This window comes from Hirsutella rhossiliensis, assembly GCF_020360975.1.
Source record: "Hirsutella rhossiliensis strain HR02 chromosome Unknown scaffold00001, whole genome shotgun sequence".
Taxonomy (NCBI): Eukaryota; Fungi; Ascomycota; class Sordariomycetes; order Hypocreales; family Ophiocordycipitaceae; genus Hirsutella; species Hirsutella rhossiliensis.
Genome location: NW_025408667.1, coordinates 2,930,169 through 2,956,302, shown reverse-complemented (window position 1 = coordinate 2,956,302; position 26,134 = coordinate 2,930,169). Strand labels below are relative to the sequence as shown.

At 55.7% G+C, this 26,134-nt stretch overlaps 6 protein-coding genes across 6 annotated transcripts; 3 read left to right on the top strand and 3 right to left on the bottom strand.

Moving 5' to 3' along the window:
• Nucleotides 1-12,547: 12,547 nt before the first annotated feature.
• Nucleotides 12,548-14,317, bottom strand: HRG_00374 (dak1 domain-containing protein; the record flags this gene model as incomplete). The annotated part of the gene is made up of 1 exon (XM_044858845.1): nucleotides 12,548-14,317. The coding sequence occupies one exon, from the start codon at nucleotides 14,315-14,317 to the stop codon at nucleotides 12,548-12,550; it is 1,770 nt and encodes a 589-aa protein (XP_044725245.1).
• A 751-nt stretch (nucleotides 14,318-15,068) lies between these two features.
• On the top strand, nucleotides 15,069-15,589 carry HRG_00373 (ribose/Galactose isomerase domain-containing protein; the record flags this gene model as incomplete). Its single annotated transcript, XM_044858844.1, has 2 exons — nucleotides 15,069-15,104; nucleotides 15,164-15,589. The coding sequence occupies 2 exons, from the start codon at nucleotides 15,069-15,071 to the stop codon at nucleotides 15,587-15,589; spliced, it is 462 nt and encodes a 153-aa protein (XP_044725244.1).
• A 598-nt stretch (nucleotides 15,590-16,187) lies between these two features.
• Nucleotides 16,188-16,961, top strand: HRG_00372 (triosephosphate isomerase domain-containing protein; the record flags this gene model as incomplete). Its single annotated transcript, XM_044858843.1, has 1 exon — nucleotides 16,188-16,961. The coding sequence occupies one exon, from the start codon at nucleotides 16,188-16,190 to the stop codon at nucleotides 16,959-16,961; it is 774 nt and encodes a 257-aa protein (XP_044725243.1).
• A 1,803-nt stretch (nucleotides 16,962-18,764) lies between these two features.
• Nucleotides 18,765-20,012, top strand: HRG_00371 (3-carboxymuconate cyclase; the record flags this gene model as incomplete). Its single annotated transcript, XM_044858842.1, has 2 exons — nucleotides 18,765-19,014; nucleotides 19,069-20,012. 2 exons carry the CDS (start codon nucleotides 18,765-18,767, stop codon nucleotides 20,010-20,012), a joined length of 1,194 nt encoding a protein of 397 aa, XP_044725242.1.
• Nucleotides 20,013-21,618: 1,606 nt separating this feature from the next.
• On the bottom strand, nucleotides 21,619-22,686 carry HRG_00370 (hydrophobic surface binding protein A domain-containing protein; the record flags this gene model as incomplete). The annotated part of the gene is made up of 1 exon (XM_044858841.1): nucleotides 21,619-22,686. One exon carries the CDS (start codon nucleotides 22,684-22,686, stop codon nucleotides 21,619-21,621), a length of 1,068 nt encoding a protein of 355 aa, XP_044725241.1.
• Nucleotides 22,687-25,471: 2,785 nt separating this feature from the next.
• On the bottom strand, nucleotides 25,472-25,875 carry HRG_00369 (uncharacterized protein; the record flags this gene model as incomplete). Its single annotated transcript, XM_044858840.1, has 2 exons — nucleotides 25,472-25,782; nucleotides 25,845-25,875. 2 exons carry the CDS (start codon nucleotides 25,873-25,875, stop codon nucleotides 25,472-25,474), a joined length of 342 nt encoding a protein of 113 aa, XP_044725240.1.
• Nucleotides 25,876-26,134: the final 259 nt, after the last annotated feature.

The following is a 26,134-nucleotide window of genomic DNA, read 5'->3' as shown; positions in this document are numbered from 1 at the left end:
TGTAGGTATGTAAGTTATGCAATTCCAGTACGTCCGCCCCTGCTTGCCCCCCCCCCTCGATGTGCCTGCATACTGTCAGGCAACGTAACTCTCTCTCTTTTCCTCTCTCTCCAAGATAAGCTTGCACTTCAACATCCCTTGGTCCAGTCATGCAAGGTACGGGAGATTTGACGTCGCGCGTTCCTGACGCAAGGGGCTCGCCAGGCAGGGAGAGAGACTGACTGTGCTGCCTGCATGCCTCATTCAAACTCTCTGCGGCCACCGCTGCATGCCCGATGCGAGTCGCCGAAAAAGACGGGCTAGGAGATTTGCTGTCTATGCGGCTTCACTTTGTTGATAAGAAGATGGGGGATGAGCTGGCGGAATTGAGCTGCCTCTCGACCATTTCCCCCTTCCTCATGAGAAAGACAATGCCAGGCATACCTCAAGACCAAGTGCCATCTCTCTCTCGCTCTCTCTCTGACTCCATTCGACCATCACTTCGTACAAAGTACCCCCCGAAGCAGTCCTCCGCCCACCCTCATGGAATTCCCCGCCTCCCAAAGAAAGGACCAAAATCATGGCGCATTCACCCACCTCACGCATCCTTCCCGCTCGCTACACCCAACAAACGTGGCGTTTGGCCTGGCCCGGTGCGGCTTCATTGACGTGTCACGGGCCAGGGATCTGGTCCAACCAACGCCACCGTCTGCTTGCCTCGCCGTCCCTTGTGAGCCCCTGTAAGAGCTGGACAGCCACTCAGCTTGACGTGCCTGAGCGTGGTGGGCTCTCGCGAGGCCCCTTTTTTTTGGCGGCATTTAAATGTTTTATTTCTTTTCCTTGGTGCTTGCATCCCATGTGCCTGCCGTGGTGCCGCCCGTAGCGATCCAGCAGATACCCGAGTCACGATGCACCACGAGTCGAGAGAACTGTACTATATGACCGGATCTTCCTCCCGGGCTGACGCAACTGTTTGCCACCAGAAGCTGATCTTTTTTTTTTCTACATCGCCTGTCTTTACACTTCTGGAAAGAAGAAACGGGAGGGGCGACCAGGTCGAGACTCTTCGACCTGGAATGCTCACTTGCTTTACCCAACCTCTTCGAGCCTCCTTCATGAAGCCACACGGCAGCCTATCGGGCGTTGAATTGAATTGGCAATCGTCGTCCTGCCGCCGCCCTCAAACGCAGGCCCTAGCCAGCTCAGCTCGGTCGGTACGGGCTCGAGCAACGCCGACTAGAGAGGCTAGGGCAAGCGAGCCTCCGCCTCTTTTCTCGTGTGCGCTCTGTTTCACGGCATCAGAAATGCTGGGCGCGTCGCGCAAAGTTCCCTCAGCAAGGCTTCCTTCTTTTGTCAATCCGCCCGGTGGTCCCCGAGCCAATGGAGCGGCCGGCATGGCGACGCGTGCACAAGGTACGGAACGGTACTCGCCCTGTCTCTACTGCACCGTCGCCGCGGGATAGCAGGCTTACGTCGAGCGGGAGTCTTCCGTCGAGCCGTTGAGCAAAAGGGTCGGTCGGCGGCTTCCCCACCGGGAGCCGTCTTGTCTGTCCTGTGCCATGAGACAGTCGACTTCCTGCCCGATTTCTGGGGTGCAACACGCGGCCAGCCGCCAGCCAATCTGTACGGCATGCTACCGCGAGTTGAGGCTTCGGCGCGCGAGAGCAAAGTCCAATGAGACGACCCGGCACCTACTCCCTTGTCTCCAGCGGCTGGATCCTTGCTTGCTTACAGAGTACTGCTTATCCATCTGCTGTCCGCCCCGGAGGATGGGCACCACGCGTCAAGAAACCCACACCAGCCGTGGATATGCCTACTCGGTTCAAGCCGAGCAGCGTAGCCGTCTCCGTTTCACCAGCCCCTTGACCCTCCGGGTCAACTCAACGTGGCAATTTGTCTTTTACATGGGACGGTACGTGGTTGATGACGTTGGCAGCTCATGCTACCGGGTCTCTGGGGCAGGGCTGGAGGGCACCTCAAGTCCGGGCCATTCGGCGCGCGCCGGGTAACATGTTGGAGCGTCCCCGTCTTGGATTGGACGGTCCGTAGTCTGTACCCAGTATCCGTAAATGCCGTCGGTCCCTCTGCGAGCGCCAGTCTACACCCCGCATCCACGAGGGAGCCTCAGGTCCCCTTGGTGTCGGATGAGACATGTCGAGACGAACGTGTCGCAAGCGAAGCCATGACGCTGCTGGAAGCTTAACTGTGTCTCTGTACGCCGGGCTGACGCATGTCGGAGCCTCGGGGCACACACACACCACACACTCACCCTCACTCGCAGACAGTAAAGGATGCGACTGCAACTTGCCTCGGCCTCCTTGGGCCCGGCACGGTGTCGCCATCATCTTAGACACGGTATGTGGCCACGACGACGACGTGCCGCAGCGACGGGTCGAAGGTCACCTAGACGTGGAGTGCATACATGTACATACATGATGCATTGGTGCTGTCTTCGACCTGCTCGTCGTCGAATCCGGTATTCTACGTATGGACATGCACAGTCGGACGCCACCTGCGCGAGCCTCTCCCTCTCCCACGTATTATAGGTACGGTATGCACATGCGGATACTGTACGTACAGTACCATGGTTCGTACCGAGGAGAGCGGCACGAGACGTGCCTACATGAGAGAGAAGCCCCATGCGCGTGGCCGGCGCGGTGACACTCTCGGCGGCCAGCCGAGGACCGTGCTGGGAGCATGGCACCAAGACACGAGAGGGAGAAAAGAGCGGCGGAGAGGGCTTCGTGGGCGTGATGGGAAAGAAAGACAGACAAATGGAAAATTCCCCACTGCGCTCAGCTGTCGAGGCCGTCAGACAGGCATCCGGGCGGTTGGGAAGTGGATAGGCCCACGGTCCGGGGTGCGCGCCGTCCCGTCCCGTCCCGTCCGTCCGTCCCCCGCGCGTCCGTCTCGGTAGGTACGGAACAATAACGAGTGCCGCAACGAGCGAGTTCGTCTCGATGACGAGCCATTTACGCAATTTGTTCAGTGTCCTCGCACTGCTCTTTTGCATATAGCCTGTTCTCTCTGGTTCCTAGGCATCTATCTACATGCAAATACCAGGCTGTGCGTCTCCATCCTTACCCCTTCTCACCAATATTCAAGCTTCGTATCCTCCGCGGGTATGCCGGGCTTTCCCGCCTTGACAAATTACTTTGCATCGATGCCTGTACCGCCAAACGCACAACAACGTCCCCCATTGAAGGAGTGGCAAGTTTGGCGCGCAGGTGAGGCTTGCATGCGGCAGCTCTGTTCTCCAAGCCAAGTTGCTCTCGGGCACGAGCGGTGTCCAGGGTGAAGCCGGCTGTGTTCGGGCGCAGGCTAATCTTCTGCATACATACATACATGGACGCAGAGTTACTGACGAGAAGCTGGTATCCTTGAAACCATCCCCCCCTCTTCCCGTTGAGATTGCTACTGGCCGCCCCCAAGCGCCGGCATGGCCAAGCACAATGCAGGTTGAATAGCAACGAGCCCGATCGGGTTGGCGACGCGCTTACCTACCAGCCTACGAAATAATTACCTGGACGTATGTACTGTACTGTAGGCTTGTGTGCCACCCACGTCGTTGATGATCCCCGCCGGGAACTGGCACTTCCGCTCGGAGCCTACCTATCTTGGGGGCACGAGATTCCACGCCTTCAGCCTGCATGTGCGTGTAATGAACCTCTAGCATGGGACCAGCGCCATCTACAGCACATACAGTAGAGACCGTGTCGAGTACATATTCGAGACAGTAAAACGCCGTCGACCATGAAGTGGGAAACTCGTGCCTCCCCGGCCGTCGATGGATACCAGACACCAGCGACAGCCGGTTCAATCTCGTCTCGAATCGACTTCTTCGCCGGCGCCTCAACACGTCGCTTCACGCGATCCTGCGGGAAAGCGTTTATAAACGAAACAGTAGCACAGCCCGCTCCGAGGTCTCGGTATAACTGATACAATGGTTTGAATGGCTACGAAGGGAAAAGGTATCTGCGGCTATTACTTGGCACTGCTTCTTGGATGCCTCTACTGTACCTGCTCATGTACACTGGGTGCGCCTTTTTGCTTCCTTCTGCGATTAGCCGCTGGGCCGAGTGAGGGGAAAGGGGGCAAAGGGGGATGAGACGAGCGCGCGCGGGACTTGGACGGCCTGTGAGACTTTTGGAGCCGCCGGGCAGAAAAGAATGCGAGAGGCGTTTCTTCTGCCGCGGGCCACTCACGTACAAAGTACAGTAGCTTGCCAATTACTCCTGAAAATGGCTCGCGCAAAGCCCTAGGCAGCCTCACATCCCATGTACAAGTCTTTGAGCGGGCAATCTACTGTATGCACAAGTGACATGGCGAACCAAGTCGAGAGGAATGCCGCCCGCCCAACACCATACGGCGATCCTCGCCTCAAGGGAGCACGCTTTTCGACTACTCCGGTGGCCCCCAAGGCAGCCATGGCTGGGGGGACCCCAGTCCCCTTACCCTGCTCGTTGGCTACTCGGCATGGTACGTGTCACATCGTCGTCAGCAGGCGAAATCTTAGACAATCATGGGGCCGAGTGTCAGATCCCCAAGATCTGAATTATCATCCATATTATGCATTTGTTCTTCCTTCCTTTGTTTCCTACCATCGTCGTTGAATCATGTCTCGTTCCCGACGGATTTGTACGTGCTCAGTACATGCCCGCCGGAGTTTCTGCATGGTCGCCTCTTCCCCCTGGACGGTGTCTTCTCGTTTCTATACTCTGGAGAATGATCGTGGTTGCAGGGGAGGAGGGGGGTGCATGCCAGGGAGGAACAGGGGTAACGTGCTTACTCTGTGAAAGCCTGCCCTCCCTCGGAGCTCGTCCGTCGCAGGGTGTGTTTCCAGTTCGGCGTTACCATCCACTGCCCGCCCCGTCACCCGGGACCTGCTTTTTGACTCGTGAGCACGGACAAAGTGCTTAGCACGCGTGCCGGCACAGATGGCGACTGACCTGACTGACCTTGTTCGCGACGGCCACCTCCGCCACGTGGGCTCGGCGGCATGTACAGGCTTAAAAGGCGTTTCCCGGCGCCGGCGGCCTGGTGCGGGTTACAGCGTGAGCGAGGGGCCCCGTGGCCGTAGGCGATGGCACGGACGGTCTTGTTCATATCCTTGAATGCCGGCTGCTCAGGACTCTCGCTCCGTTGCCCTGGCCTAGCCGATACTCGTCTGCAGAGGAACTTCCTTCTTAACTTAACCCTCCGGGTCGCCCTTGGAGCCTGCAGTGCGGTACATGTATGTACATGTAGGGGAAGGGGACCAGGCATGCACAACCACAGATCTGGAAAGGTTGCCTAGAGCACCCTGGCCTGAATCTGCAGGTCATGGGCCGGCTGACGGTGAGGACAAGCTACTGGCAATTCGTACTTCGTACATAAACAAAGCTCCGGAGTTGGTGGTGCCTGCGAGATAAGTAGAGTACTGGGCACAAATTCTGCCGGATAGTATCCGCATCGATTGACCAAAGACGTCACTTCGTAGCCATACTGGGTCTTGTCTTTCCTCAACTGCCGCGCTTATCATGCAAAAGATGCAAGTCTAGCACTCGCGAATGTGGCGGAGCGCGGCATAGAGAGGCCCGGTTTCCCAACTACCTCGGGCGAATGTTGCCCTCTTTCTTTCTTCCGGCAGCAATGTCGGCATCTTCGCTTAAATCAAGCCGAAATAGCCCAACGCCGAACCTCGGATACCCGCAAGCAAGGATTATCCCAACCTTGCTTGAACATCGTGAAGATGCGGTACGAGCATGCCTTCTTTGTATTCAACCTGAATGTTTTGTCAAGCGAGGATTGGTCCTCAACCTTTCTCGTTGAATTCCGATGCATCTTTTGTTGGGAGACGGCTACTTGTCACCGGTTGCACGAACAAGCTTGCGTCCTCCTTTACGAGTATGCTAGACTAGACTTAGCCGTCGTTCGCCTGTCTTCAGGTCCGTATTCATGCCGGCCGAGCTCATGACCGGGTTGGTTAGATGAGTATCGATGGGTCCGGACTTTCTTTTCTTCTGTGCCATAATCGCTTTCTTTTTCTAGTCCCGCTCACTTTCAGCAACGTCATCAAGCGTTGATCAAATTCGTGAGCAACCCCCCCTCCATCTCCTCCTCCCCCCCTGAACTGCGCTTTGGTGGGTGTCTGCTATCACAGTTCCGGTGATTTGGCCATGTGCGTTTGGCATGGAGTAAACAAGACGAGCTGAGCGCTCGGGTGAGCTCGGCTCTCGATGCGAATGCCTACAATGCGCATTGACCTCTACGAGAAGACAGTGGGAGCAATGTTGATCAATATTGCAGACGGCTTCGAGCTGACAGGGCCTTGGATGTTTGGTCCATCACATTGCCAGCATGCGATTATTCAGAGGCCTACTTCTTGCACTGCACATGCATCTGTACGAGCGAGCACAGGGCCGTATGCACAGCCATTACACGGCCTTGGTGTTGCCTCTCTGGCACTTTCCGACCTGTCACAATTCTCGATGCGTGCTTTTTCTCCCTCTTCATAAATGTACTGCAGCGTTCACGCTGCAGCTCGATCTAGTCTTCCGTCTTACGACCCAATTATTCGGCAAGCTGGCCTGGTCAGCCGCTGACCCGAAAGCCACTACACTTCGCGCCGGGGTGAGAGAAAAGGGAGGTGGGAAGAACGCGCAACAGGGGAGGGCGGCCCAACTCGTCCTCCCTTGGCCCTGTCTGGCCCGATTGGTAGCTGCTGCGCGTCTTGCGGACAGCTGAACTGTCCTATCCAGCATAGGCGGTATGCATCTCAAGACGGCCGTTGCCGCGGCTCAACTGCCGTTTGGCAGGCTCGGGCAACCCAATCGGCCAATGGCACCGTGTTTCTCCTCACCATCGGGCCTCGAGATGCAGGGCACGCTGCCGTTCTGGGACCCAAGGCTGCAAGGATCAACGCGCTGGCCACAGCTCCAGGCTTATTGGGCGTTGGGTGTCTCTCGGCAGTGCTGGCGGAGAAGATTCACCGGCCGACCGCTGGCGCTGCAACACCACTCAACTGTTGAACTGAGAGAGACCATACTTATCTCGTAGCGTTACCCGTGTCGAGCCCTTGTGTGTGTCCATCTGCGTGCTATTCGGTTGCGGTGGCGGGGGAAGGAAGAGGTAGTCGCAGACATCGCCAGCACAATGCAACCCTATTTCTTTGTCCGGAAGTTGCTTCCTGTATGCAACGAATTTCTAATGGATATATTCTTGACTTAACATCCAGTCCTTCGACAAGCCCGATATCTAGCTTTTGGCTCCAGGGTAGGACGGGCGTGCTATATGTGGGATATGAGACACAAGTGCAAAACATGGGGGTCAATGTTTCAATCAGCTCCAGCTCCCAACCGCGATACATCGTGACTCCCAGTTAACCTTTACGGTGCAAGACTAAAGAAGCGTCATACTGACGTACATGCGCGGCTCTCGAGGGAGAATCGGGGGACTGGGGCGCGTCGATTAACGGCCAGGCGTGATGCGCGAGATGGTGAAGACGTTTTCTCCTCCCATGTTCATTAGGAGAAAAAGTGAGACCTGCTGCAAACGACACAAGCAGTCACTGTTTCTTCTACGCACTGTCCTACTTCACGATATCCAAAAAAATGTCGCGGTGAAGCATCATGCCCATATTCCCGTGATCGTGGTACTCGCGAGCCAGACTCCTTATCCAAGCGTCCCACGTTCAATCACACCTTGAACCAGCAACAGCAAAACTAGCGGTGGCAGTTGAAGATACCAAGACAACCAAGTACTCAGCTGGTGAGCTCGATTTCCTCGTGGCTTGTTAGCTCCACGCTAGAATTTCAAATCGCTTCACAGTGCTGAGCGACCGTTGCGTCGGACGAGCAGATTTTTGCAAGCATTTGGTTCATTGCTTTTCCTTATCAACCCAAGCAAAGCTGATGCCGCTTGATGCATGTCACGACGCTCAGAATGACGGCACGTTCCAGCTGTCGATGGTGTCTGGTCCTGACTAGCCTAGCCGGCTGTGCTAACCGCGCTATCTTTTACCATGGGAAGCTAGTTGCAGCAGAGCAAACGGGTGAGAGGACGGGAGGACGATCTATTAAGCTCTAAGTATGTCCTTGTTCCTCTTACGGGGAGGAATACCGCCTGTAGCTTTACTTCTGCTGGTGTGCGCACCGTCATATGTCGTCTCGACCGAGGCCCCCCTTTTACGCCGACAAAGAATTCCTCGACAACTTGGGAATGCGAGGCGGAGGAGAAAACATGTGCCAACATGAATACAAACAATAATTGGAACCAAACATGGCCTGATATGCGTGAGAATGCTCGCTCATCCCATAGCACGCACTAGTTGCAGGTATCATCCCTTCGGTATGACCGGGAATAACCGACCTCTGCTGGAGTATAGTAGCTTGACCAGGGTGTGGCTCGACGCCAAAAGGGAGATGAGAGGAGAGAAAAGAAACCATGCCCTCGATGATTGCCTTCAGACAATTATGGAGTCTAGACCAGACAGCAGAACACACAAATATGGCTTGAGCGGGGGCGAGATATAAAGGGGTTTGCGAAAAAGCCCAAGTGGAGCAGCAGACAGTCTGGTGGGCAATGGTTGAGCATCTTTATGAATCTGTTTGGCAAAGGCAGAAGACTCAAGGGCAACAGTAGCCAGTCAGTCCGATCGGTAGCAGTCGAGTATCTTCAAGCACATGTCTGGCAGAGACAAGAGATGACAACGTGACGAATGGCGCACCAGCCCGGTTTAGCGCTCTCCTCAACATATGCAATGTGGAAAAGAGGGCACTTCGTGTCGAGAGGGTGTTGGAGCCTCCTATGACACCCCAAGGCTCCTCAGAGGCGTACTATATGACGGTCTGCTGTGTGACATTCTCAACTGCAGTTCGACATCGGAGGTGGAGTGGGCGCGGAGGTTCCCATTGATGCTCATTCCCTTCACTTGCTTCCACACGGTGAGCCTCTTGGATAGTCACTCGATGAGGTCGCTGAGGATCCCGCGGTACTCGTCAGACTTTCTCGCTAGCTTCACACCTTACCGGCCAGGCGGATATGAGGCGTGATGCCCCCGTCACGATCGGAATCTATTGTAGGTAAACCTGCTACGAGAAGTTATATGCTGGTTGAGAACCTGGCCGGCCTATTGGAGCATTCAATAGTAGGGAGACTCCTGGTGAAAAGGAAAGAAAAAGAAAGAAAGCGGAACCGCCAAAGCCCGCATCTCCAGGATCACGGCGCGTCTTGAAAACACATCACTCGCATGACCCCAGGCCGGATTCGTCTGTGACGCCGTTCCGACGAGGCTCGATATGTACAGTCAAGCCCTGTAGCAAGTACCAGGGTAAGTCTTCTGAGCATCATTGGGCAGGGCATGTTACTTGGGGGGTTTGTCACTCGACGGCAAGTCCGTGTGCGCTGATCATAAGCCAGGGGGCCCCCTGACCACGACTGCACCCATCGTGCGAAGCCGTCATGTCGACTTTGCAGATCGATCCCGTGTTTACAGCACGGAGGCACGGAGTACAATACGAGTACGCGCGCGGGACGCGCAATTGGAAGACTAATCGCCGATGGCACAGTTCCCTTCCAAAGCTGACCGAGCCGGGGTCGCTCTTGAGTTGTGCTCCACGGTGCACGCCTATCGAGACTGAAGTTTCCTTAGCAGCACTTCGTCTTGGCCAGCCAGCCATTTATTTTGAGGCGTCGCCGACTAAAGCAAAGGTCTCGACGGTGATGATAGCAAGAATTTGTCAGAGGCCCGGACTGACGAATATGGCTTTGCTGTGTTGCCCAACCTCCCGCCCCCCCTTTTCCTTGGCCCCCGCCTCTTCTTCCTCCCCTCCCTCTCCCGCTCCCCGAGGGATTTATATCTCAACCACTCAGCGGCGACTACTTATGCCGACGACAGACGCTTCGCATTAGGTCCATAAGAGGCTTTTCCGTTGGGGTGTTGGATCGTTCCGGGGCTTATTTAGGGCGACAGCACGGGCAGATGCCTGGCTTTTTCGAACGAGAGACATGGGACCTGTCAACGAGCCGGGGGTGATTCCCTGTCCCTCCGGATTCTGGACTCTGATGTCTCAGACAGCCAGCCATTTCGAGAAGGAGCAAGAGCTGGAGTTTCCCCAGATGGACTTGTCATCCCGGCGGGCCGGCTCGCCGTCGCAGACTTTTTACTTGCTGGTCGGGGAAAATAGCCTCTGAGACGAGTAGGATGACGTGCGCTGTCTTACACCTTTCCTCACCGCAGCCCCGGAGATGCACGATACTTTTCATACATGAACAGATTATTGAAGACATTCATGCTAAGTTCGGGCTGCTATTCTCGGGAGGTTCGGCTCAAACCCCTGCTCTGAGTGCTCCAACTGCTGGAGTATCGACCGAGCGGAGAAGAGGCGTAGGACGTGCAAAAATGAAGCGTAAGAAAACGAAGCAAGTCACCTGCATGTTGATGCGTCAACATTGTGCCCTCGACGCACCAGACAGGGCCAGGTTACTCGCAGCATTGGGCCGTGACTTGCCGACCTTGTTGATATGCTTTATGAATCACTCGTCATGTTCGATTTTCATAATGAGTCTTGGCCTGCATCTATGGCAGATGCTGAGCGGCTTGGTTCATTATGCTAGGAGCAAGATGGACCAGTCGGTGGCCATGCGTGCATAACTACTCGCCCTGTGGCCATACATGCACGCAGAGGACTTAAAGTACTGCAGGAGGCAAGGAGGCAACTTGTCAGGCTGTCTCGTACGACTGTGTGTAAGAGTGATGATTTGATAGTAGTACATTTGATTTAAAGGTGCGACAGAAGAGGCACGGGATGTAACATGAGGTCCGGCCCTCGCACTGCCAAGTCGTGCACGAAATCGCCTGTCCAGCCTCTGCGACGCGAGACAGATGTTGCCGTCTAATTTGCTCTGCATGATGCTGTGCTCTACGACTACGCGTAGCCTCTAAGCTCAGGGGATAGCGAGCTGTAGCCGAGGCTCGGCTGACGACTGCATGGCGACGCCAGCGTGGTGCATATAGAAATGATTGCCTGCCAAGGCAGTATCGTATCAGCATGGGTTGATAGTAAACTCGGTTCTCTATATCTTCCTGGTACGTAGTAGGCATATACTGTCGACTACTCATCCACTCAGGAGAAGAAGGCACTTGGACTGCCCCTGTCACCCCCCTTTTTCATTTTCCCTTGGATAACTGTCGCCCCCAATCCTCGATCGAATAGGTAAAGATACTTGAAATCAGCCACCAGTGCCCGTGCCGAGCCTTTGAAAACGCGGGGTCAGACTGGAATGAATTCGGCTGCCTGGCGAGAGCTATCTCGGTTGACCTCTTCGTTGCCACATACGTAAGAGGGCCCGACCATTAGCAGTTGGGTATCCATTCCAGGCGGCAGCCGTCCTGGCCACTCGTGGTGTTGCGACTACCCCTCGCAACCCAAAAATTGGCCTCTCGTCACTTGTCCAAAAAGTGTTGGAACGGAACCGAACCAAGAGATAGGGAGGTTCTTCTTCACCAACGACGGCGCGCGTTCTGAGACACAGTGGAATTCCAGTCAACATCGACCTTGCTTGGGCTAACACATCTCCTCCGACATGTCTTTGGACGAAGCTGTTATATTTTCAAATGGACCACTGAGGTCACAAATCCACGCCGCCAGCCGTTGGGAGGTGGTCGCATGATCAATACCCATGGGACCATCGGCGGCTGAGTGACCGACGGCGCGAGGCAAAGTCGAACATTCGGGCTGAGCAAAAGAGCATCCTCAACAGGAGGAGCACGGACGGTGCGTGGGAGGGCGTGTCAACGATCCCGGCCGACATGGCATGATGGTCATACGACGACCAAGGAATCCAAACAAGTTGGCCAGAGCTATAGCCCGCCACCGGCGGCACGCCATCGCAGCTGCGCGGGATGGTGCCCCGATCCCTCGACGACGAGAGCAAGGAGCGCGCACGGGTTCAAGCTTGTCCGCCAATCTGTCTTCCGCCACCACCATCGACGTCGTTGGAGGGACTCCTGACTCAGTGGCGGCTCACAGGGCGGCCGAGGAGGGGGGGGGCGTATCTCGCCCTCGAGCACCATTTCTGCTGAAGTCTGAGCACGGGCGAGGCCGCGGACCAAGACATGGACCCTCTGCGCTGGCGCTACGATGGAATGTCTTGGGCGCGCTCGACGCTGCTATTTCCATCCCGCCGCCCGCCGCCCGCCGCCTAGCACTTGGCCGTTTCGAGGTTGCCATCGAGCACGTCCGATTGCAAATAACTCGAATATGGAGGCGGGGGCGCTATGCTGCGAAGTCCGTGGCCGTGAATATCGGCTGCAGGTAGTCCGTGGGTGGCGGTTCACGCAAAATGCGGAAACGAGCCCTGCGATGACCTCTCTTCGAGGCCACGGGTAGACGCACGTTGTTGAGTCTTGCAATGTGGACGAGACCGGGTTATGTAGTATTGAAGGTCTTGATCCTCCTAATTAGGCTCCAAAGTAAATACCCATGTCTTTCTCGACCATGAGCTAAGTCGTTCCGTTTTACACTCCTCCAAAGACTCACATATTATTTACGCCCTTTCCTCCTTCAGGCTCTCTCGTCTCAGATCCTCAAAGGCCACTGTGCAGCGCACGAATAACCACCATGGCTCCCCAAGCGCCGGGGTCAGGGGGAAGCTCCTGGTCACCACTCGACCCGGCCCCGACGTAGGTCGCCCTGCCCAGCTTGGGCTTCATCTTCTTGGTCGCCTCGGCTCCCTGTACGGCCGCGCGGACGCCGTCGTCGAAGCCGGCCTTGCTCATGGCCTCGGCAAGGGGGATCAGCGTGTCCATGACGGTTCGGTCTCCGACCTTGGCGGGCGTGTAGCGTCGCAGGCTCTCGAGAGCGGTCGAAAGCGCCGCGGCCCACAGTGCCACGGGGCCCTTGGAGGAGGCGAGCTCAATGTCCTTCTCGACGGCGGCACGGAGGGAGACGAAGAAGATGCCCAAGATGCCGCCCAATGTTCCTCCCATCTTGCTCTCCACAATCTCCTCCAGCTCCAGGAGCACCTTGACGACCGAGCCCGACTTGGCGAGGCCCTGGTCTAGAGCAGCAAGCAGGCTTGTTGCCCCCGTCTTGAGCGTCTCGCCACAGTCACCGTCCCCCATGACCGTGTCCCACTTGGTGAGGTCGGGCTCGGCTTCGACGAGCTGGTTGCAGGCGTTGCGCAGCATCTTGTCCAGCACGCCTGCGTCGACCTTGAGGTCACGCTTGTCGTCCACCGCCCTGCGCTCTTCTTTGGGGGGCCGCACAAGCTGCTGCTGCCGCGTGCGACGCTTGGTCTGTGAGCCGGCCACGGACTCCCAGCTCGTGTTGGTCTTGACATCGAAGAAGGCCTTGATCTCGTCGACCGAGTATCTGCAGTTGTTGGCGGCGGCGGTGACGTTGATGACTGACAGAGAAAAGGCCGGCGCGTTGAGCGATGTCTCGAGGAAGCCAGCGCAGACGCGCGCAGGCTCCATCTTCCAGTTGCGCGCGAGCTGCTCAAGAACCTCGTCGACGAGGGCGCCCGTCTCGAGCAGCGACATGCCGCCAAAGTTGCTGATGAGGACCATGGTCTCGTCACCGGGGTTGAAGTTGACGTAGCCGCGTTCCGGGTCATTTTCGTCCAGGCAATGCTGCAGTATCTGCCGCACGAGCTCCGAGGGCGTCGGGATGGGAGACAGTTTCTTGTAGCCCGGCTCGTTGTGCGGACCGGTGCCAATCTCGACCTCGTTGTCGGCCAGCATGCCGTGCTCGGTCCGGCCGGGTACGTGGCAGTGGTCGAGCGTCGCGGCCATAGACACAATCTGCTGCGAAAGGGCCAGGCCCAGGTTGTAGACGTCGTCGAGCGATCCTCCGGCGCCGGCAGCACCGCCCATGACCTTGAGGACGCCAATCTGGCCGGCCAGGCCTCGGCGGCCAACCATGCTTCCTCTTTTACCGACGGAGACGTCATCGCCGCAGATGATCATGCGCGACTTGTGTCCCTTGGCGTTTGCCTTTTCGTTGGCCAGGCCAAAGTGCAGACAGTCGCCGGTGTAGTTTGTGACGACGAGGATCGTGCCCTTGTCACTGGGCACGGCCTCGATGCCGGCCAGGATCTGCTTAGTGCTCGGGCTGGCAAAGATGTCGCCCTGGACGGCGGCGGCCAGCATGTTGCTGCCGACATAGCCCGACCATGCCGGCTCGTGGCCCGAACCGCCGCCGCTGATGAGGCTGACGGCCGACTTGTCGTAGGCGGTGTCGTAGACGATGCGGTTGGCCTCGTCGAGGCTGAGGGAGGGGTTGTACGAGACAATGCCCCTCAGGGCCTTGTTGACGAGGCCGTCGGGCGAGTTGAAGAGGTGACGCTTGGACATGGTTGAGAGGGCAAAGGGTCCCGGGGCGTTGGTGCCTCGTGGGTTGCTGTCGGAATCTGCTCTCGCGCGAGAGAGACGCGGCTAGTGGCTGAAAGAATAGCCGGCTCTTGGCTCTTGCGTGTGAACTCTTCTCTCCAGGAAGAGGCGCTCTAACCTGCAACAGATCAACTTTCAAACATGTTATCCGTCAGTCGTCCCGAGGGGGGCGTGTAAGTAGGCAGTCAATTGCTATCACGGGACAAGCACCAACTCGCCCGAGGCTTCCGCCAAACAGGTCCAGCATGATGATATCGGGCTACATTTCCCCGCAATAAATCGAACGGACCCCTCATCACCGGGAGCTCTCGTCTGACATCAAACGCAGAAGAGCCTCGCGTCCGTCTCACAGCCGGATTTCCCCATCCGGAAACCCGTCTCCTTGAAGCCACAACCCCCCACATTGTGGAAACAGACAGCTCCTGCACGATGGACTCGGCTAAGGCCTTGTTTGCCTGCTAGGATGAGGGGCCCCGTGACGCCATGTACGAGTCTATGCACCGTCAGCGGAGTCCTGTTCCTGAGGCCGGATGTTGGTGGGGCCTGAGCGGTGGCGAGCCGAGTTTCGGGAGAGAAGCGAACGAAACCGGCGGCCTGGCTCTGCTTCCAAAGGATACTCGGGGTCAAAGTCGGTTTACAGCTCCCATCATACCGAATCTTAGGTCAATTCTCCCAATTAACCCCCCCTTTGTGCATCGTTTCTCCGAGCTCGAGTATGGCGCCGTCATGGAGAATCGCCATAGGCTGCGATGTAAGTTGCAACCCCCCCAGCGCAGCACGAAATTGAACGAAGCTGAGGGCCAATGGCAGGAAGCTGGAATCTCGTACAAGGACGCCATCAAGCGCGACTTCGAGTCCGACAGCCGTGTAGCCGCAGTCATCGACGTCGGCTCACACGAGGGCACTGACAAGACGGCCTACCCAACGCGGGCGGCAGCAGCGGCGCGCCTCGTCGCCGAGGGCAAGGCAGACCGGGCGCTGCTCATCTGCGGGACTGGCCTGGGCGTCGCCATCTCGGCCAACAAGATCAAGGGCATCCGGGCGGTGACGGCGCACGACAGCTTCAGCGTCGAGCGCAGCGTGCTGAGCAACAATGCGCAGGTGCTGTGCATGGGCGAGCGCGTTGTCGGGCTGGAGCTGGCGAGGCGGCTGGCCAAGGAATGGCTTGGGTATGAGTTTGACACGGCGAGCGCGAGCGCCAAGAAGGTGGAGGAGATAGCCCAGCTCGAGGCCTGAGGGCAGGCGAGATGAGGGGACATGGGGATGTGCCTGGGGGAGGAAGGGGGGGGGGAGGATATGCCGCCTGGGAACACGAACATTGTGGTTTTGCAAGCCGTGAAGACACAGCAGAACCCGGTGAAGAGGTCAAATGACACAGCCATACTCTTGCACATAATCATCTAGATTTGAGCATTTTGTAGAGCCGGCCCCCGAGTCCCAACGCCGGGACCCAAACGGCCTTGCCCCGGGCGTTTTCTTGCCTCGCAACCCCAATGTGCCTGTCTCGCATAACACCAGGCACACAAAAGAGCGAGCGGTGAAACAAACGGTAGAATCAAACGGACAGAGTATCGGGTTGCTGTGTGGAGCGCCGGGGGTTCGGGCTTCGCCGGCATTCCCGATGCGGCAGGGCTGCCGGGTCCGGCCCGCAATAGAATCGTGCATATGTCTGCTCCTGCGTCATCCATCCATCGCGGTCGGCCACCAATAGCCATCTTTCTTCTCTTCGACACTTGACAATTGTTCCCTTGGCACATCGCAGCGCCCCGGCCGAATCCCGACGAGCGCCTCTTCCGACTCTTGGACGGCAGCGAGCCGAACCATCGGCTTCGACATGGCGGCTTCACCACCACGGCGGCGGCTCATCGGCCTGTCGACCAAGATGTACTTTTCCTTGTCGCGGACGCGGGACTTTGTCAGTCAGTTCCTGCAGCATCTGTCCGCCATCCCGCCGGACCAACTGTCCCAGGTCGACGTCTTCGTCATTCCCGACTTTGTCTCTCTTGCAGCCACCGTCGACCAGCTCAAGGCCTGCCCGGCCGCCGTCTGGCCCGGCGCCCAGGATTGCCACTGGGAGGACCAGGGCGCCTTCACAGGCGAAGTCAGCCCGGCCGTGCTTGGCGAGGCGGGCGTGCGCATCGTCGAAGTTGGCCACGCAGAGCGGCGGCGCATGTTCGGCGAAGACGACGCCACCGTCGCGCTCAAGGCGGCGGCCGTGAGCCGCAACGCCATGGTGCCCCTCGTCTGCATCGGGGAGCAGACGCGCGGAGATGTTTCCGTCGCCGTCGACGAGTGCCGCCGTCAGGTCGAGGCCGTCGTCGCCGCTCTGGGCGAAACAGCCGACATGGTCCTGGCCTACGAGCCCGTCTGGGCCATTGGCGCCAGCCAGCCGGCGGGCGAGGAACATGTGCTGAGCGTCGTCGACGGCATCCGCGCGCTCGACTGCGTAAGAGACAGGAAGGGGTCCACGAGGGTCGTGTACGGGGGCAGCGCAGGGCCGGGTCTGTACCAGCGCTTGAGCAAGGGGTTGGACGGCTTGTTTCTCGGCAGGTTTGGGCACGATCCGGAGCGGTTTGTGCAGACGATTCGCGAAGTAATCGAGGCTTGAGCTGCTTTGGATGGATGAGCCATGACCGGCTTTCTTTGCGGTCAAAGAAGCGAGAGTTTCAAGGCCATACTGGTACCAGACCCTGTCTCCTTCATGTTAGTCGGAGGGAAACCCGAGGGAGACCGAATGCATGATTTTGTCCATCTCAAGCTCTTCGCGGCTGTCGTGTGGGAAGCAGTTGCATTGCTGGTGTCGAGAGATGGGCTGGCTTTAAATCAAGACCTAACAGAGAGTGCAGTGTTCAACTGCAAGCAATTCATGGATGCGAAGGGCGCAGGCTGGAAAGAACATGAATCTCCTCTTTGAACACCCCGTGATACGACTCAATGTTCCGATGAGCTCGCTGTAACCATCACCGAGGGGCTTAGACTAATGGGACACTGAATCGTGTTTTTTCAGTAACCCCGGACATAACCCTGCCCAGCTATCGCTAGTTCAAATACGTAATGTCAAATAATCTTGATTGGACCAAGTCCTGTATGTCTGTCCCCTTTGGCAAACTCGCATATATGTCCTCGATGCATTGGGGCTAATTACTTGGAGCAGATCCTGACTCGTAAGCGTGAGGGGACGGGCTCTCCGCGAGGAAACCCGCCGGCCTTTCGCAGGACCAGGTGGACCAGCGCTATTAACAAGGCTTATTTCCATGCAAACATTTCGCTTCGCAGATTTCAGTCCACGATGAGGACTTGTCGCCTCGAATGTTGAAGGTTAGCGGCTTTCAAGTAATTGGGCAAGAAAGTGGCCTGATTTCTAGATCCCCTATGAGAAATGTGATTGAAATTGAGCTTAAGCTTAAGATCCAGTGTGACGAAACTGACATTATGTTTCCTGCCTCGATAAAGGCCTCTTTGCCAGCTGATGTTGGAAACAAGGGTGGCGCAGCCGACGGCACAAGTCGAACGAGACCCTCGCATGATAAAGGGATTTAATCATAGAATGACCCTCTCAAACTGGCCCAAAAGGAACCGGCTCAAAAGAGTCTACGGTAGATGATTGGGTCGTGTTTCTGGGTTTGATTGCATATCACAACCCGTGAAGTTATCGTCACTCGATGCTGCGCCAGCGAACAACTCGAGTATCCACACAGTTCATTGAATGAAGAGTGTGGCTCAGCAACTCGTACCATGCTTCAGGAATCACAGATAAATACGTACTTGGCACATGCCGTCAAGTGGAGAAAGGGCTTGATGCTTGAAAGGCCCCGCAACTCTTTGCCCAACCCCATGCCCGCGGGCCCCTGTGCGTGTGGAATCATTGTCTCCGCTTCGTCCGACTTCGATTCGTGCTACAGGCCTTGGCACTTTCTCGATGTGGAATCGCGTCACGTCTGATTCGACGCCGCTCGATGTCGGCGGCCCCAGTTTTGTTCGTGTTCCAACTTCTAGGTAGACATGCGTTCCCAGATCCCGGCATGGGATCATTATGGCCGTCTATTGTCCAGATGAACTAGTTAAACTGTCAAGCAGAGTGGGCAGGCAGCTTGAAGTGCTCCGCAGCGGCCATGGAATCTGGCCTGCGCAGGGCTGAGCTTCTGCCTTAGTCGTTTCTCCAGAGACCCTCTTCTTCGTGGAGCCTCTGGCTCTGAGCAAAACACACGCTCCAGGCATCTGACCACAATGGATATAAAGGGTCGAACAGAAGTCGTGGTCAACATGATGAAAGCATCCGGTCTCTTGCGCATCAGCCTCCCGAGCAGCACCATCTTTCGCAAGCATCAGCCCAACACTCGTTTTTGTATCATCCCAGCGCCGCTCTATTTCTACATATAAGCACCAATCGCATTTGAAAGATACAGTCGTCATGAAGTTCCTCAACCTCGCTGTCTTTGCGGCCACGACGGCTTTCGCAGCGCCCCAAATTGGGACCCAAGTCGAGAGTTCCAAGCGGACGCTCTACTTTCTCGATAGCGACCCGAAAGGCGCGTCTATTGTTGCAATACCGATTGGAGAAGACGGCCGCTTGCAGAGCATGAACGCCACAGGCGTGGTGCGGACGCCCACTGGCGGCAGGGGAGGAATCGGCATGGGCATGAACGGGACTGTCAGCGTCGGTCAGTTGCATCTCTCGATCCTTTCCAATTATCCCCGACTGATCTTGTAAACAGACCCTCTGTTCTCGCAAGACTCGGTAGTGGTCAAGGGCAGCCGGCTCTTCACCGTCAACGCCGGCAACAACACATTGTCACGGTTCTACATTCCCCAAAACGATCCCTTGCACCCGAAGCTCGTGGGCAAGCCCGTGGCGACGGGTGGCGAGTTCCCCAACACGGTGGCCTATTCGGAAAAGAACCAACTTGCCTGCGTCGCCAACACAGGCAAGAAGGCGGGCGTTCAGTGCTTCCGCGTTCCCGAGTGCGACCAGCTCGAGCCGGTGGGCGATTTCATGCCGCTGCCCATCAACCAGACGAGCCCTCCCATGGGCCCGGCAAACACGGTGTCCGACATCGTCTTCAACCCGTCTGAGTCGGCTCTTTTTGTCAGCGTCAAGGGTGACGGCATGGGCAAGGGATACCTCTACGCGTATCGAGTGAACAAGGGCGAGGTGGACCCGAAGCCCATCATTTCACGCCCCGAGGAGCTGCGTCTCGACTTCTCCCTGTCCTTCTTGTCCGACTCGGACGCTGTCATTACGGATCCGGCGTACGGAGCCTCGCGGCTGTCCATCTCGCCCGACCTTTCCGTCAGCGTCACCAACAACGTTACGATCCCCGGACAGACGGCCACCTGTTGGTCCGTCTACTCGCCCGAATTTCAAGCCGTCTACGTGTTCGATGGTGCGTCGCCCAACGTCACAGCCCTTTCGCCCGAGACGGGCGACATCAAGTTTGTCGTCCCAGGAGAGCAGCGCGGCATGGGCTCCTTTGATGCCGTTGCCGAGCGCTCCTGGCTCTATGTCCTCCAGGCCAGCCCAGCCATTGCCGTGTTCGACCTCAAGGCCTCCGAGGGCGACAAGGCCATGCCCAGAATCACTCAGTACCTAGACCTGGCCTCTCTCGGTAATGGCACTGACAGGTCGTCATGGATTGGACTGGCCGTCTACTCCGGTTGAACCTTGAGCTTGTCGCAATCCTTTAGAGTTTCCTGCTCAGGTATAATATAGAGTGAATTTGTTGCACTACTTTTCCCTCCATTTACTGAACCGCGGTGAATAAAGTTTGACATGCCGCCTCCCGTCGTTTCAGGTCATGTTGCCCTGGGGACCACTTAGATACTGCAGCCTTCACAGCAGCCAGCAGGTAGCCGGGCTTGCTTCTCGTCACTGCAGTGTTGCCGTTTCGTGACTCACTGCCACGCAACCCTTCGTGGCCGCACAAACGTTCAGTGCTGAGGCCTCCAGGATGGATCCAGCCTTGATAGAAATCCCTCCGAGCGCCCAGCAAGATTCTCCCTTCTGACCCACATCCCTCAACTTCAGCCTCCGCAGATCCTAGTCGACATTATTCCTAACATTGACGGCATACGGCTCTGTGCAGGCAGGACCATGTTACGACATCTAAACTTCTAAAGTATGTCGGCTTCCAGGGTTTCGTACTCCAGGGTGCGCCTCGCAGGGTCTGTAGCACCCAGCTTAGTTGGCGGATCTAAGCAACACACATGCTTGGCGGCTTGTTAGGGGCTACGGGCCAAACGGCAAACAGGCCACCTTTCCGATGTACGTGGGCCAGAGTAGCCAGCATGGAAATTTGATCTATTACACGGTACCCATCGCCGTAGTCAGCGGACTTAACAGCTCGTCAATGCTTACTAGGCAGGAAACAAATGATACGATTATTCAGTGGTGACGCTCGGCCGAGACTAGTAAGCGAATATTCCTCTAAAGAACCATAGAGTCTGAGCTGCTTCAACTGGGATAGCATACGAAGTATAGTCGCTAACACTCGGTATAGGTCAAATCTTCCCCTTGCTTACGCGACTCGCCTTGCAAATACCCGTTCCTCTTATCTAGGAGATGGGTACCGTGAAGACCATTGAGAAGTTCACGCACAAGGCAATTTTTGATTGCACCAGCTTTCGAGCGCCTGGGGCTTGCGTACGGAGCTGCACCCATGTCGGTGCTAACCAAGAGAGCCTGAGGGGCTGGTATGAGCTGAGGGCTGTCCGAAGTGCGGCACGAGACAATTTCATCGTCATGCCGCCTGGCTCGACTGCTTCCGGAAACTCGAGGCTACCGAATTCGGTATGGACAAGAAGCAACGTTTGGAAGAGAGAAAGAAAACGATCCAAACCAGAGTGCCGATCCGCGACATGCGAGAACACTGTGGGCAAGCGCACAGCTCAAACACGGGAGATGGGAGCCTTGGGCCCATCCCCTGTTGCTACGCTTGTCACGTAACAATGGGACATCGGGATCTGTGTCCCGGCCGGTGGGGTGCAGATGGGCTCCTGGAGGAATTCAAGGAGGCCGAGACTCTGGACATATTCAACATGTCGGGGCGGAAGGGGTATTCATGCTCTTGCGCGGAAGTGGCGTGCAGTGTACATTGTCAAGCACTTGCAGGTCCGGAAGCACACATTACGACACCGTCACTCGGGTTTGAAAGGAATTGGATCGCTATTCTATCCTATAAACGATCTAGGAGACTCCTCTGTCAGCTTGGCCATAATACAGGTTAGATGAAGGTCAACAAGCTATTTCTCGATGCCGGCTGTTTGCTTTATCTTGCGATTTGCGCGGCATGATTCCGCCGACGACGATCCTTCGACAGAGGTTCACCCAGGGTCTGAAGCGGAGGAGGAGCCTGTGACCCTAATGTAGTTTGCGCGAACACATTGATGAATTGAATGATCTTGGAGGGATCCACAACTAGCTCTTGGAGATTCAATTTCCCGAGAATCTTGGGTGCTAGCCGGGTGAAAGTCCTGAGAGGCACGCTCTGTCCTCGGATGCGAAATCGCTTCAACACCTGGGTGATTACTGCGGGGGAGATGCCAAACACTTCTGCGTTCTTGCGAATAATGTCGAGCGGAATCTGGTCATGGACGCCCGAGGATTCAAGGATTTTGAGAATCTTGTCGGTAAGCTCCCCAAGCGACAAGCTCCCCTGGCCCGCGAGAAGATTCATGAGCTGGGGCAGAGCTTGACAGAATGGACCCGCGTCGATCGATTCGCTAAACTTGACCGCGATCAAAACGAATGGAGTTAAGGGCGAGACCTGATCCGGCCGAGGCTGGAACTGCTTGAGTAAATCGTCGAGTTCTTTGTCAAGAAAAGTGCGGGCAAAGTCAATGATCTTGGTCTGACTTCCTGGCAAGGGAATGACAGTGTCTCTGAAACTAGGAGGGAGTTTCTTGAAGATTGTCGTCATTGACTTGGAAAGTTCTGAGGCGGGATCTTTCTGTGCCTTTAGAACTTCGAATATGGTTGGCGTAGCTCCGACCCCATCAAACTTGGGCCTCGCGGCAATCGCATGATCTTTGAGATTGAACACGGCGTCGGCAAGTCGTACAAATGGAAGTGCTTGTTTGTGCCTCAAATCCCTATTTCTCAAGGGTTTCGAAGTCTCAAAGGCCCGAGAGCAGGCCTTGAGTGATTTGCGCAGCTCGATCGTCTTGCATACCATATCCCCCCCGGAGACCAAGTCACCAGGCCACGCGACTATGGCCTTATCCATAGCCTTCACCTTCTCCATGACATCGAACATGGCCTTTCGGATGGATATAATGTCGGCAAGGCCGGAGCCCGCGAGGGCGCTGACGGACATAAGGACTGTGGCGACACGCATCTTGATGGTGCAAAACGAAAGAGTAAGAACAGTAAGTCTTTGTTCGAGGTTTGCAAACAGGAAAAGAGAGGCTATTTCTTTCAAATGGGAATGAGTGAATGTTATGGGACTGAAGGTTGAAAACATAAAAGCCAACAGGCAGACGTTGAACCAACTCCTCAGTGGGCATGCCGGACCGATTCATCAAACTTCGAGGGACATGCCGTGATATTAATATCATGGCCGGGGACATGAACTTTGATTAAGACTTTGCCTGGTCTACGCCCAATGTAAGATTAGGCGCCCGTAAGACTGACTACTTTGACCGTTTGACCATTCGAACTGTCAGGGTTCTTGCATAGAGCTTTCCCGTCTGCAATCATGCACCATCGTCGCCCAAATTTGCTCCGCCCCACCCCGCAAAACGCCAAACTCAGAAAGTTGATGACGAAAATTCGGTTGATATTTACTCTTGAACGAGGTGTAAGTAGGAACCAATGTTGCGCTTACACAGGACCATAACTATCCATCTCTCTCCTCAAGCATACACTGTTCTTGCTACTAAGCCCCAAATACCGGCGTGGACTATGGTGCGTCAACACTTAAAATGCTTGTTCTTACCAAAAAGTCGTGAGGTCTGCGGGGGAAGGCTGTGCAGAAGGTGAGGAAGCGGGTCTTGGAAACTTGAATCACCATGACTCGGACGGCTGTCAAGACAAGCGCGCATCTTACGCGTGACTTATTATGAGTCGCGAGCAAGTCGCCTCGGAACATGTTAAGCTTAACAACCTATCCTTAAGTCGCGATTGGACGAACAGTACCGAGGTTGATCGCATGAATGTTTGGACGACCTGTCCCTGGGTCCCTCGGGGCCCCCTCCCCCCCCCAAAAAACCCGGTCAATGCGTAAGCTGATTTTCCCGTAATTCCATCTGTTACTTCTCACCCCGCTTAAAAGCTCTCTCCCGAGTCCCGACTGGATGACAAAAATAACGGCACCGCAAATCGGCTCCCCGCTATGTATCCCCACTAGATCCAGCCAGCTGCCTTTCAAAGCCGGCATTTTGCACCTACTTTCCACGCTCGTGGTAATGTACTGGGGGCTAAAGTCACGTCAGCATAAGCGCGATTTGCGGCGCCTGTATCTTTGTCACCGCTGCCTCCCTAAGGAATTATATACATACGGATTCCCTTTGGCAAATCGGCGGCAAGCCGAGGGGGTTAATCCGGGGCAGTCCAAAAATTTATGGGGTCCATCTTCGTACAACCGGATTGCCACATGGTCCAAAGTAGCTGACCGATTCAGGGATGTGTGGGGACCGTTAGCCTTTCAGATGAGCGTCTTGTGAGTTGACAAATGCTCGAGAACTCCAGTGCTGCTGAGAAGTACTTATTTGACGTTCAGGACCTCTAAGGAGCTGATCGCCTTGGATGAAAGCACATTTCAGAGGCAACTCGGAGGTAGAACCGAGAGAAAACGGAGAAAACTGATGTTTTAAAAGGTGACTCTGCTCAAGTTTAAAATGAGAGAGACTGAGGGCAACAATCGAATAATTGTGTCTCGTCCCTCACTCTCTGGTTCATTGTGCTTGTGCTCTTTACAGACTGTGCCTCGGGCGATGATTGATTTCCTCGTAGGCCTACAAGTTGACAACCGATGCGAGTCAGAAATCTGCGTTGATCCGGACCTCCTGGTCCCACCATCCACTTTAGCTCGTAGACGATCAACCAAGAAGTGGGTTTCGTGTTTCGGTTCGTTATTAATAAAGTAGTGCTAGAGCAGAGACAGTTGAAGGCAAGGCCGCTGACACACACACAAACCCACTCTGTCCGAGGCCTCTTCGGACGCTTGCGGAGAGAATAACCTGATAACCCGACAAGCGATTCGAGTCGATGCCTTCATGGCCGATGTAGTCGACCGAAGCGCGCTCAAAAGCATCCTGCGGTTTACGTATAGTTTAACTAGCAACGTACATGGCACGACCTACTGTCTACAAAGGCAGAATTCAACATCCGACTACGCGACGCACGCCGGCAGGTTCGCTGGGCAGACACCTCTGACAGAGCCTATCCAGATAGCCAAATATCTGGATAAAAATCAGAGCCTTACGATTCAAAGTTAGACTTGAATTTACTGGATCTGATCTGAATAAAAAAGTATCTAATATACTGACTTGCAAGCCTGGGACCCTTGCAAGCCTGGGACCCTTGCAAGCCTGGGACCCTTGCCTTTGCACGGCGAATCGCCTTGTCAGCCAGGGGGGGTTTCAGCTTCATCCGGAGCCGCAGCGGAACTTTCCTGTAGTAGAAGACGTATTCGGATGTCTTTCGTCACTAGTATGAACGGGTCAATCGCCCATCCTCGCGAGTGGACTTCACATGGTGCATGTGAGGACACGGGTAATTGACTCAGTTTATCGGCCTTGAACCATGCACATTCTTCTTTGTATCGCGCAACGTTTTTGTGACATATGTAGATCTTTGTCAATATAGATGAATAATGGTTGACAGTATCGCGCATGAAAGAGCGAGTCATGTTAGCAGCTTTGAAGGCACTGGGTATGTTTCGCAAGGTATCATGCCCTATGCTCCGTGAAAAAGGGCAAAAGCGTCACGGACTGGACCCGGCTGTGCGGGGTCAGCTTTGGCGCAGCAGTTACCATGCGAAATCACGGACACTTTTCCTCTCTTCCTTGGCTCTTGGCAGACAACACAAAGGCGGTTGCTTGTTGAAGAGACTCTGGCCAAGCTTCTTACACATATATTGGACTATTAGCCCGAACCCCGCTATCGTCTGCCCCATCTATCTACTTGGCTGCCGAGTCTGCCGCCGTTCCGTTGGGCTGGGGACCGTCGTCGGGTTGACTAGCTCCGCTATCAGTTAATTCCTTCTCCATGAGCTCGTCAATTTTTTTCGAAATGCCGATCTGGGTCGAATTCAGCGACTTCTCCAACTCGTCCATCAGCTTTGGTATTTGGTCGGCCGATTCATCGTCCTGCTCCCTTCTCTCGACATGCATCCCCGACACGGCCCTGGCATGGAACTTGTCGGCCGATCCGGTGCTGACGTCGCCAGAGCTCCTGACACTGACAGTGGCAGTCATGGCAGTCACGGCAACTTATTACATTGTTAGCGGGACAATGGGGCAAAAGGGAGAAAAAGAGTTGGCAATAACGTACAGGCCAAAACGGATGCGGTAATGCGGACCATTTTTGAGGATGTCGAGTGGAAGTGGTAGAGTAAAAAGAGAAAGAAGGTGTTGATCAAGGGAATGAGAGGAATTGTTTCTGAGAGATGTGATGAAGTGGTGGTTGTCGATGAGATAGTTGACTCCAGACGGGGCCGTCGACATCTCTTATACGTATTCCTGGGGAGAGGGCGAGTGTGACGTGGCTGAGCCAAGCTGACTCGATGGGCTTGAGGACTCGGGGCTGTCAAAGAGTCCTTGCATTGATCGGAACTAACTGAC